Below are 13,065 nucleotides of genomic sequence, written 5' to 3' on the forward strand. Positions count from 1 at the left end.
GTCCATTAACAAGACATTATGTAAGCAACGGTATCAATTAGAAACACAAAGATTATGATAAGTCCATTAACAAGACATTATGTAAGCAACGGTATCAATTAGAAACACAAAGATTATGATAAGTCCATTAACAAGACATTATGTAAGCAACGGTATCAATTAGAAACACATAAAAATTATGATATGTCCATTAACAAGACATAATGTAAGCAACGGTATCAATTAGAAACACGAAAGATTATGATATGTCCATTAACAAGACATTATGTAAGCAACGGTATCAATTAGAAACACAAAGATTATGATAAGTCCATTAACAAGACATTATGTAAGAAACGGTATCAATTAGAAACACATAAAGATTATGATATTTCCATTAACAAGATATAATGTAAGCAACGGTATCAATTAGAAACCCATAAAGATTATGATATGTCCATTAGCAAGACATAATGTAAGCAACGGTATCAATTAGAAACACATAAAGATTATGATATGTCCATTAACAAGACATAATGTAAGCAACGGTATCAATTAGAAACACATAAAGATTGTGATATGTCCATTAGCAAGACATGATGTAAGCAACGTTATCAATTAGAAACACATTAAGATTGTGATATGTCCATTAACAAGACATAATGTAAGCTTTCACGGTAAATAAAACATTGGTGAAGTTAACGTAAAATAATATGAAAATTTATACAACGAATATATATATAGCACAGAACGAAAACAATGACTCATTATTTATGGACTTATTTACTTGTGGTATTAGGTATAATATTACAAAACATCATGGAAACGTTTTTTTACCTTTTAGGAATAATAGACAAAAATGGCGTGACTGATTTATCAGTATAATATAGAACTTTTGTACAGCTGACTTTAGTTACACTTGGCGCGGAACTCTCCAACCGATGAAGTGGGAAATCTGTCAGATTTAAACGGTAAAGAGAAGCCAAACATTTGATTTAAGTAGTTAGTGAGTGAACAATAGTCAATGTCAATAAAGAACAGCATAGATTTTCAAAAACAACAAACATTTTTACACATAGACTTCATTAGTATAGGATATTATTTTAGGGTATTATTCGGTTATATACTAAATGAAAATATTTATCGTTTTATGTGTCTTCTTGCTTTTATTTTGGGTACCCTTGTTTTTCAAAGATATTAAATTTATATGGTTAATAATTACATTGATGTTTTATATGAAGTTAAAATAAACAAATTCTAATCCATAAAAATGTAATCAACGATGCGTTCGAATGAATAAAAAAAATGTGATTATAAATGACGATTCAGATGTTATCAATAGATGGCGCAACGTATTTAAGGCGAATTTTAACAAACATTTAATTTGAAAAATACTTTGGTTCTGTATCGTATTGATTCGATACACCTACCCGGTAAAGTAGTAATAGGATATCTTCTAGGATCTCCAGTCGAATCATAGTTCAAGTTTCGTACGGGCGAAGATGTTAATCCTTCGACATAATACCCCTTGCTCTGTAACAGAAGATAAAAAAAACAACTACATTCTCTTAGTCCTAAGTTCAGGGTAATGCGTTTTTATACCTCTTACTATTAAGAGTATTACAATCCTATTAACCTCACCCGTGTTATTTCTAGGGCGTTCACTCTTTCCAATAGACTTGTGATACTTTGCTCTATGGTGTCGAGAGTATGTTGATAGGGGTCGTTGGACTCAAAACAATCCCTGAGGCAAAGAAGAGCGTCTCTTACTACCCGCAATTCATAACTCTGTAAAGTATTAAAGAAGGTTAAAAAATTATATTCAAATGATTTTAACATAATTGAGGGTAACGCATTTTCTACTGGTGAAAGAATGCATGAAATTTTCAACAAAAAATCTTTATAAATTTAAACATGAGAACAAAATATCAAATACAACTACAAACGTGTATTTATAAAGTAATAAGTGGTGAAGCTTGGGATAAAAATGAAATGTATTACCTCTATGAATTAGAAACATGTTGTAAATCTTTAAATCTTCAAGATTTCGAGAATAGGAGGAGCCCAAGACATTAAAACAGTCTGTATATGATACAGCACAGTGCAAATAAAAACATTTCATTATAGGAGATAAAACTTTCAACTAAAACAATCATACAAACCGACAACAATGAATTTGTTTGACAATTAGTATCCGGCCTACCACCTAGCTGCTGGTAAAGTAAAAATAAAAAGAGTCAATTGGTTATTTTTTACTTAAACAAATGCAGCAATCACTCCATCTGGTGATAAATACCTCAGTATAAAAAGAAAGCGTTCTATGTTAGTATTAAACTGGTCATATCTGCCAGTAAATCAAATAAAACGTTGAAACCGGATATTTTGAAATTGACCTTTACCAAACCTACTCGAAGGACCATTGGCCGATAAGTTATATTAGCAAATACGTTTTACATGCTTATCTAGCGGTTTGTTTGATTTAATAATGAGCATTTGACAGTTGATATATTACAAACTTGATATTGTAACTCTCAATACGTATTCTACACATAATTACGATTTACCTCTATCCTTGCACAGAAAGCAAGTTCTAAAGATTTTTCTAAATCTGTCAATTTTTTCTCTTGTTCAGCCAATCGAGAAGTAAATATTGCCTGCCACAATGAATTATTAATACATTTATCTAGCTTATTAGACGTGATTTATTTATTAATCAAATAAACTATATTCATTTACTGAAACTATCCTTCATAATTGATATTACTAACCGTTTACAAACTCAAATTATTTGCTAGAAATAAACGTGAAAGATATTTGGAATTTTAAAATTAAAGGGTCAACGTTTATTATAATCATGGTTCAAATATTTAAACTAATTGCCAGAATTGGAAGGTTTGGTTTTAATTATGAAATAAGCATTTTTTTTATTTAGAAAATCATGTAGAGCGCCGATATTGCATTATAAAAGAATGTTTTGCCGAAATATAACCTTACCATTCTTTTTAGTAGCTAGCTATTTTACATGTATATATCAGTCTTACTATAATGGACGTATAATGTATGTCATTATCTATGTAAGTAACCAAAACTGTGCCATCTATTGGATGGCGCCACAAACAAAAATTCTTAAAACATTTCACACTTTGGGTATTCAAGAATCAGACAATTAAAAACAATAACTGTGGTATGTGTAACAACCACAGTTATTACACTGTGGTATGTGTAAAAACCATTTCTTTATAATATAACACAATTTTAAATAAAAGTACTCTCCTCACAACAAGAATACGACGTTCACTAGGACTGTACGTGAGGGTTTGATCATATTTTATTTGTGTATTTTTTAAATGTAGTATGAGAAACTGGAGTTCTTAAAAAACTATTATTAAAAACATTTAATATATAAAACTATTACAGTTTATATCAGTAAAATTTGTGAAAATTTTGAGCTCTGTACATTGAATCATTTTGATGCAATGAATTACATATGATCAAAGAGCGCAATTCGAACACTTTTCCTGTGCAGTAATTCCCCAAAATGTTTATTTTTTTCAGAAAATGTTCACTTTTCTAAATTTTTTCAATGAGGTATGAATTATACGATTAATAATTATTAGTACAAACAACAGCCCGCAGGGAGGCGTTTCGGCTAGCAGAAAAATACGGAAATACAGAAACGATACACGTAGAGGAATCACCAACAATAAGTAATGACAACTAGTTGGTGAAATTATTAAAAGGTACAAACATTATCACATTAAATACAAAATATAACAAATAAATTGTGCAGTATATTTTTGCATATAAGCCCTTTGCTTAACACAAGAGTATAACACCCTGTGTGCACGCTGCTACACAGTCTGTAAATGCACGATTGGGGAATATTGTTCCAAATGTCCTGTATCACCCCTCACAATTCAGTCAGGCTGTTTAATTACTTTTTGATCTTCTCGGTTTTTACATAATCCAATACAGCCTCAACGTTCATGTCAAGACTTTGTGCAGATCAAACCTTGCTCGTGAGTATCAAGTCGGCCTCTTTACCGCCAATATGTCGTTTCGCCGCATCTAATTTGCTATATGATTGAGATCATTGTCTTGATGGGAAAATTAATCCCAGTCTGATAAGCAGTGTTCCTGAGGGAATGGCATGATGGATCAGAACCTACCTGTACTTGTCAGAGGTCAGAGTGCCATCAGTTTTGTATAAATTACTGACCCAATTAGCCGAAATGCATCCTCAAACTTCTACTAATTTACCACCATGCTTCACTATACATGTTGTATTTGATTATGAATAAGAGCTTAAATTGTGTCGATATACACCAGTAAAGAAAAACAAAACGGGGATATGACATACTGTAAAGAAAAATAAATAGATAAAATTACACTGATGCAAAACACCCTACCCACACCTATTTGGTTTCGCACCAAAGTACGTTTGATTTTGGTGTGTCTGTAACTATGGCACAAGAATGTTTCACGTCAGGTCAAACAACAACACATCCCCCCCTTTCAAAATACTGGAACCTTTTCCAAACAACTTTAAACACTGACTATGAAACCGTTCTCTTCCCACCTTCAAATAACCGTTTTTATTGTTGCCGAACAATTTGAACTTGAATTCCTTTGTAGAACACACGTCTCCAGCATTGCTCATTCAACTGTTTGTGGTCCAATGCTCATTTCAACCTTTTGATTTATTTACTACCTTTTAGCAGTCCATTGACACCACTTCGTGCTAATGTGTTATCATTCCTTAGATAACATTCACACCTTTATTTACACATTCGTTGGCAAGATTAGTATTTGTTCATTTTCTACTTCGTAAAGAACATTCCACGAGATTCGTATCATTTTTGAAGAATGTCAGTTCTCTACCTCGATCACTTCTTTTATTAATAGTTCCAGTTTCATGTCCCCTCATCGAATCTTGCATAGATATCCTACTGAACTGTGCATTATTGCCAATGTTTCTCATGCAATCTCCTTGACTAGCCAAAACTGTAATTTCTACTTGTTTGTCACGCAGTATTTGAGTCCAAGGACAAAAGACTAGGTTTATGTACTACTACTACTGGGCATAGTATACTTGCCTTTACATTTATAGGTTTTTATAGTGGCGTGACACTTTCTGATTGGATGACAACTAATCACAGTGTAAACAATCAACATATGAATGTACTATTGTGCAGGTCTTTTCTACACAATACATTTGGTAGTATTCCCGTAGTACTTGCCTTTTATACTCTTTTTTTTTTTCACTTGCTGACTCCATAACTATTTCCATTATAAGGTCCGTCGTTCGAAGGGTTGTAGGGTTTTGCATGAAATATTTCAGCGTCTCCTACACGAAGGAATAATTTAGAACCTTCTACACCACTCGTTAACTAAGAGTCTTCTACATCATGGGACAGTCCAGAACTTTCGACACCACGCATTAATTATGAGTCTTCTACACCACGTAATAACAATGAACATTTTACACCATGGGATAATTCAGAAACTTCTACACCAACATTATTATTAAACCATAATTTCGATGTATGATTAATGAAGTATTTAAATGTTTGGCACATTTATGTACAAATGCTAGTATAATGTAAACTGGGATAATTTACAAGCTTCTACAGTACGTGGTAGCTTACAAACGTCTACACTAATTGATAGCTTCGAATCTTTTACATTGCAGGATAACTCAGTTCTACAAAGTTTAATACCTGAACAGCAATATATAAGTACTTAAAAACCTATCACAATTTTGTTTTTATATTTCAGAATAACTCTTCGTAACGACAATTCAATTTATGGATAACTCAGATCCTACCACAGCGGACTTACAACGCTAGAAACCGGGTTTCGATACTCGTGGTTGGCAGAGTACAGGTAGCCCATTGTGTAGCTTTGTGCTGAACTTCAAAATAAACAAACCACAGCGTCTTAAATATTTGCAATAAAAATTAAAAAGTTTAAAAAAATTGATGTAATCGTATTTAACATCAAACTGAATTCTTATTGAAAAATCAGAGAAGTTTGACACCCCTGTGTTATTTTCATAAATTTTCGTGGTAATGTTTAGCATTTAATGATTATAATAGGCAAGTTATATATATATATATATTAAGAAGGGCATGTTATACTTTAATATCAAGATATTTATAAGTTTGAAAATGTATACCTTGTGTATTACAAGTTTGGCAGATAGACATAGTTACGTGGTACCGTTGCTTGATATAGTGTATGTATGACGTAAACAATAATGAGTAACCTTTAGAAAAGTCCAAATGATAACCCGTAAACGATCCTACACTATTGAGTTTATCTGAACGGCAGTCTATACAAGTTACTTTTAATTAGGGATTACGGTTATCAGAAAATGAATTTCAGGAGTGAGAAGAGTGTGTGTTCGTAAAATTCAGTGAAGGAGTTACTGTAAAGCCCATGAACTTTGAAGTAGGGTTTTAGTCTGTTGTGGGGTTTTGTATTGTGCTATTTACTATATACTGTTAGCGAAATATCTACTTTTTCAATATCTCAAACTTCATATCTCAATAAATCTATGAATTTAAATATAAAAAAATGTATAGCAACAGTCGCACTATGCAACACTTACTATATTTGTAAAACAGTTTTAAGAGAGCAGATCGAATATTATTGTAATTACCTAACACAGATAATCTGATATAATAATTCATTTAAGTGCCGGAGATGAGATATAATAGTTCATTTCAGTGCTGAAGGTGAGATATAATAATTCATTTCAGTGCTGGAGATGAGATATGATAGTTCATTTCAGTGCTAGAGATGAGATATAATAATTCATTTCAGTGCTGGAGATGAGATATAATAATTCATTTCAGTGCTGGAGATGAGATATAATAATTCATTTCAGTGCTGGAGATGAGATATAATTATTCATTTCAGTGCTGAGATGAGATATAATTATTCATTTCAGTGCTGAAGATGAGATATAATAATTCATTTCAGTGCTGGAGATGTGATATAATTTATTTCAATACTGGAGATGTGATATAAAAATGTTTTTAAACACTACGAGCACAATGGTCTAATTTACCATTTTCAGTGATAGTATAGATATTTATTAAACTTACCTTAGTCCTATTGGCTGAAGTGAAGCCTTTTATTGCCTCCTCGTATTTTAACCTTTCCTGTGATAACGTCTTATCTTGCCGTTGCAGTTCTTCCTAGTGATAGAATATATGATGTCAAGTAAAGGATAATGTAACAGAGTAATGTTTACTGATTTCAGAATGTTATTCTATTTTATAAAAACAGATGAATAAAGCTGAAATTATTTAAGTTCTGATTTTCAATGCTGCAAACAATGTTCAACTAGAGTGATACTTGATAGAAACGCATTAGGCAAAATAATGAAATTGTCTTGTTACATTCAATCTAACTTTTTTTTAATCGTGATATATTCATTTCGAACGCTACTACTAGCAAGAAAATTCAAACAGCTGTGTATTCTAAATGCACTTTTTTAAACATTCTTTCAAAGTTACACATCAAATGCAAGCCGTGTGTCAAGGGCAACATGTGTAGCAACTAAGTGCTTAGTTCACAGTTTATTCTCAACAATCCCACAAAAGTCCTTGAATTAACTTATGACAGGGAGGGAACATGTCACATTCCTGTCACATCTCACAACACTATTAAACGATGTAAAGCCAAAAGACACAGCATCTCGAAGAAAGATGGCAGAAGAACTGAAGTCTCACTCGACCACTTACTGGTCAAGTCCTTCGATGTCCAGATAGTTTGTTTAAAACGTATGGTTTTTCATCGACCTTTCTGTCCTTCGTAAAAGCTTGTTACATTGGGAATTTAGGAGTCGGACAATAGTACGTATTCAGGATTATCAAATACAGAATGAACGACAGCAGAAACGTTCTTATATTAAACTCTCAATACTTATATAACGCGAGCATCTCTGATAAATACAAGTGTCGTTTTCAGTAGTGTCAAACAATCCTGACGGAATATTTAAGATTTGGAAAAGGACCATTTTAATCCATAAATTTATTTATTTAATCAAGTTCCACTAACCCGTAAGTGTCGATTCTCGATCTCCTTCTCTCGCAGCTGTCTTTCAAGGTCTTCCTGTACATAAAGAAGATGAAAAAAAAAACACGCTATAGTAAGATTAAGAATCAAATACAGTTTCATAAACACGACAACCAATATAATGAGTTTTAAACACACATACACCGTGTCCAATCTCGCATGTTTTTTTATCGAATTTTCCACATTATATAATCAACAAAACTAGTACATGAACTAGTCTACAAGCATCTTGAATATATATACTAACTTTGAAACGAAGCGATTAAAGTAGCAGCATTTTGGATCGATACCTGATGGTCTTATCTTCGACAATGAAACGTTTCACTGAAGACAGTGGTATTTGGTTTTGTATCATATTTTTATTTATCAAATCTATTGAGTGAATTTGTGTCAAATATCGACAAATAAGTATTATGAAAAAAGTCAGTTACTATTTTATTTATTTATCTAAAGGTCCCCGCAAAAGCTAGATTTAATTAAATGTAAACTTATTTCCAAAACTAAGGATTTTCAAGTTTAATATCCTGTTTCTGATGATGAAATCACATGAACAACCTGGTTGGAAATGTTGAGGAAGAAGAAACATGCAACATCTGGGCCCAAGAGTTGTGGTATTTAGGAAATCAGAGTCTTCAAAATGACATTTATTTTGCAAGTTCACCCAATCATATAGGAAGGATTATTTCTATGTCAAATCAATGATTGAAGATAATCTTTCAAAACCATATATTTACATAGTAATTATTAAAACTGGCCTAAGTTTCAATGGGTTTAAAGAAAATGATAGTTGATTGTTGTCCGAATGAATCAGTAAAGAATTACATATGTAAGATCTTAATAGTTTCTCAAAATAAAATTATCCTGACGAATTTTCAAGCTAATTGTAGCGTTTGTTATTTGTAAGTTGTGTCTTATATTCCAAGCGGCTATGAAACCTAAATTGAACAAACTTAATTGTAATAAAGTAATTTGATTTATAAAAATTCTTTAAGGTCGAAATCAGCGTTTCTAATTGATGCCGTTATAAGCACATACACATGTATTTATGGATTATCTAACTGATATTATTAATTTTAATATTTGCAAATCTCTTGACATTTGAGGGAACTGTTACGAACCATCTATGATATATTTAGAATTCAGTCTTTGTTCGTTTGTATGTTGTTAGTCCCAAATCTACACAATGGGCTATTTGAGCTGTGCCCAACTCGGTTTATCACGAATGAGCCGTGGTTGATAATAACCCAGAAGTATTTTTTTGGTTATATATTTGGTTCTGGACTTCAAACTTCCATGAGAATATTTCGAAAACTGAAAGGTGACGTCATACTTGTCATAAAATCTGAACCCAGCTTTCAAACAACAAAGTAATTACATTGACCTTTTGAAATAATTGGAAACTCAATTCGTTTTTTTTCGTACATTAAATCTTTTAAGCGGATATCTTTTTATTCCTATTACTATTACATGCGAAATAAAAGTTAGTTTCTTACCTTTCGTGTATTTATAAGCATCGGTGAAATTACCCTGAGAGACTTCAAGGAGTTGTTTGACAGGCCTGGCCACTACCGATATCACTTCAAAACCCTCGATCCAGAGTTCGGGACGGTCAAAGAGGAGGTAAAAATCTGTTTTATTTTCGGTTAATAATTGATTGATAATTTGCATGCACATACTAATCACAGTTAACCAATGTATTTCTTTTTTGTGTAAACTAATTTAAGAATGCCAATGAAAAGTACTCTGGAGAAATGGTGCATTAGAATCAGGTCATTTAATGATATATATATGCTGCCAATTCGGGGAAAATGATATGCTAAAATCAGATCGTTAAGTCATATATACGCAGCCAAGTGCGTAGAATTAGTATTGTTACGACAGCGGGAGTCGCGTGACGCTGGTAACACGTCATGAGATTCTCGAAGGATCTTGAATTGTCCTGGCAACTCTAGTCTGTTCCGTGCGCCCTCTTTTTTAGTATATAAGCCTGGCAAATAAAGTGGAGAGAGGATTGCAGAGATAGATAGATAGAGAGATTGGATATGGAAATAATCGAGTCAAGCCATAAGTAAAGTGTGTGAATCCCTGTGAATTATAGCGTGTTTTTATAAAAGTAGTCAAGTTTAAACTGACTGTGGAAATTCTGTGTACTGCAAAGTTGTATCGAGAAAGAATAAATTAGTTTTAATTAAGAAAAGACCTGTATCGCTGAAGTTTCTCGGAAAGAATTTTTACCGGAAATTATCAAACAAGCAGATACGCAACAATATTCTAGAATCAGATCGTTTAATTCTACATATTCTGCCAAGTGCGTAGAAATGGTATTCTGGTATATTATGTATATGAAAATTGTTATAACTAAATGTTGTATTTGTTCTACAACACTGATATTTAATTTTATGACTGAAAAACTGAAATGTGAATTTCATGCCGAGAATAAAAATATTTTAATTAAATAGCAGTTTTAATATTTCATTTGTATGGTTTCTAGAAGATTCTAAATAAATACAAACAAGTTTATAAAGAATTGTATATCGATAAATATGAAAATATACATAAAACTAAGTATTAGTAGGCCTAACTCTGAGTATTCTTCATTAATGTAAGGTTTGACAAAAATTATTTTTGTAGCTTTAAATATGTAATAACAAACAAAAAATACAAGTTTCGAGAATACTGTTACGTCTCCGTTTGTTATTTGACTTTCCGTAACTTCGTTCCGACAAAACATTAGCGACACAAGTCCTTACTTAATAAAACTGGTTTATTCTTTCTGAATATAACTTTACGATACACTTGGTTTCAACATTCGCGCTAAAACAAACGCTATAACGAACTGCAGATCAATTACTCACTACCTACACACACTCTGTCACGTCACGCCGTGACCATCTTATATATACCAGACCACCCCCAATCTATCAAATGATAGAGCACTCCCGAAGGAACAGGATAGTTCTAGAAAATAGGTGGCGTGACACTAGTCACGTGACCTCGCTGACGCAACAATACGCTATTCCAAAAATGCCCGAATTTTCCCGCGATTCTACTTTCAATTGAAAACAAAAACAAAATTCACTTCTCGCTTGCGACAATGTTCCGAACTTGACTCTTGAAGAAATAAGTTGCGACAAGACACTCAGCTATTTTCTTAAATCAGTTATTAAAGTTTTCATTGCTACGTGAAGGATTGAATCCATATTTGCGATAAACTACGAATTATTAAGAAAAAAAAACGCTTTTTATTTAACTGCACATTTCATGAAACATCTTTTTTCAATTTTATTTAACTGTACGTTTCATGAAACACCTTTTTTCGTGTCTTTGAATGTCGCAGGTTATAAAGCTGATCGAAATTCGCCTGATCAAAGGAATAATTCAATCTAAATTATTATAAAGTATTAAAAACGGGTCTTTGACGCACCTTGAAGCGTTAGCTATAGGCGTATTGCTCATAATATCGGTTTTATATTGGTTCTAAGCAATAATTTTTAATTAAAGTTCTTGCCAGGCGAAAAATACCCAGAACGTTTAGAGAAAGGTGGGTGAGTGGGGTTTTCCCACATAGATAGACTTGTTGATTTCTCAGTCCAACAATGATGTAGGCTGTATAAGTTATATGGTAGTTGTTCATGTAACTGATTAGAGGCGATGTAGCAACAAAGTTCGAGTTTATATGCATGATGATATAGTCTAAATGCAGAAAGCTGACGACGCATTAGAAACAAATAGGCCTAATCTTAAAAACTAAACATTTTTTTTAAAAACAACGAATATTTTATACACAATTCAATAAAAATGAGATTGTTTCCAGTCTCCAAATTACTACAATAATAACTTACTGTACAAGGTTAAAAAGTGTTAAAAACTCGATGTGACTGGAAAACAATCTCATACACTCAAATTGGGTTTTTTTTTACCACTTTTTAACCTTGTACAGTAAGTTATTAGTTTAGTAGCCAGGTGGTTAGGGCGATCGACTGGCGGGTTCGAATCCACATCACACCAAACATGCTCGCCCTTTCAGCCGTGGGGGCGCTATAAAGTGATGGTCAATTCGTTGGTAAAAGAGTAGCCCAAGAGTTAGTTAGTTAACATCCCCTGCCAACTCGTGAGCCACTCTAATCGAAAAGTGGAATTATAACGTACCCACGGTCCCAAACCGCACAATTTAAAAAAACATTTTTCACGTTAGTGTGTGCGTGTGTGGCTGATACGGGGTACGAACCACGTTTTTTTTTATCTACAGGGTGCAAAACATAACCACAGATCCACATATTTTTCTTTCGGTGAATAGGTGTAGTAACTCGATAACCTGCACATATAACCTAAACGTGCGATAACTCCTTTGAAATATTAAACGCATGATTATCGTGATTGAATATAAAAAATGTGATAATTATCGAGTAATGTGCCAAAAGCAAACAAACCAATAGTCCAGAGGCGTCGCTAGGTGCTTAAAAGATTCTAGGCTCGGGTCTACAGGCGCTGGAATCTTTGGTGTTTCAGTATAATATCGATCACGGTTTTCTATAGTGATTTTTCAAGACACCAACTGGGAATTCGGGGGACTATAAAACTGAATCGGGGCACGCCTCTGAAATATTTGGCTCTACAACATATTTACATGTTACTAAGTGAACAAGATTTATTTACATGTTACTATGTGAACTAGGGTACAGCATCTGTTTAAAGACCAAAGTGTTCCTATCCTTGTTATAAGTACAAAGACTAGTAGTGCACAGTGTTTAAATAAAAAAGTTATAAAGACAACTATCAAGACTGAAATGGAAAATATAAACAAACCTGTCTATAGAGTATACATACAGATACACGCGCAGCATGGAAGCATTGACAGCGATCATTATTAAAAACATTCTAGTTGTTAGTGTTCAAAGTCAGACACACACATACACAGAGACAATGACGGAAGTATTATTACGACAGCGAAAGTCACGCGACGCTGGGAGCATGCGCGCTGGAGTTTCTAGAAGGATC

At 32.9% G+C, this 13,065-nt stretch overlaps 1 protein-coding gene across 1 annotated transcript in view; it reads right to left on the reverse strand.

The window, feature by feature from the left end:
• LOC111089241 (dixin-A-like) overlaps positions 1-13,065 on the reverse strand; it is a 29,271-nt gene that overhangs the window by 6,910 nt on the left and 9,296 nt on the right. The window contains exons 3-7 of the mRNA XM_022401382.1: positions 8,050-8,103; positions 7,092-7,184; positions 1,621-1,767; positions 1,410-1,512; positions 817-934 (exon numbers count right to left, since the gene is read on the reverse strand). Of these exons, the coding sequence (XP_022257090.1) occupies positions 817-934; positions 1,410-1,512; positions 1,621-1,767; positions 7,092-7,184; positions 8,050-8,103 (515 nt within the window). The remainder of the gene's footprint in view (positions 1-816; positions 935-1,409; positions 1,513-1,620; positions 1,768-7,091; positions 7,185-8,049; positions 8,104-13,065) is intronic.

This window comes from Limulus polyphemus, unplaced genomic scaffold, assembly GCF_000517525.1.
Source record: "Limulus polyphemus unplaced genomic scaffold, Limulus_polyphemus-2.1.2 Scaffold5655, whole genome shotgun sequence".
In the NCBI taxonomy this organism is placed as follows: Eukaryota; Metazoa; Arthropoda; class Merostomata; order Xiphosura; family Limulidae; genus Limulus; species Limulus polyphemus.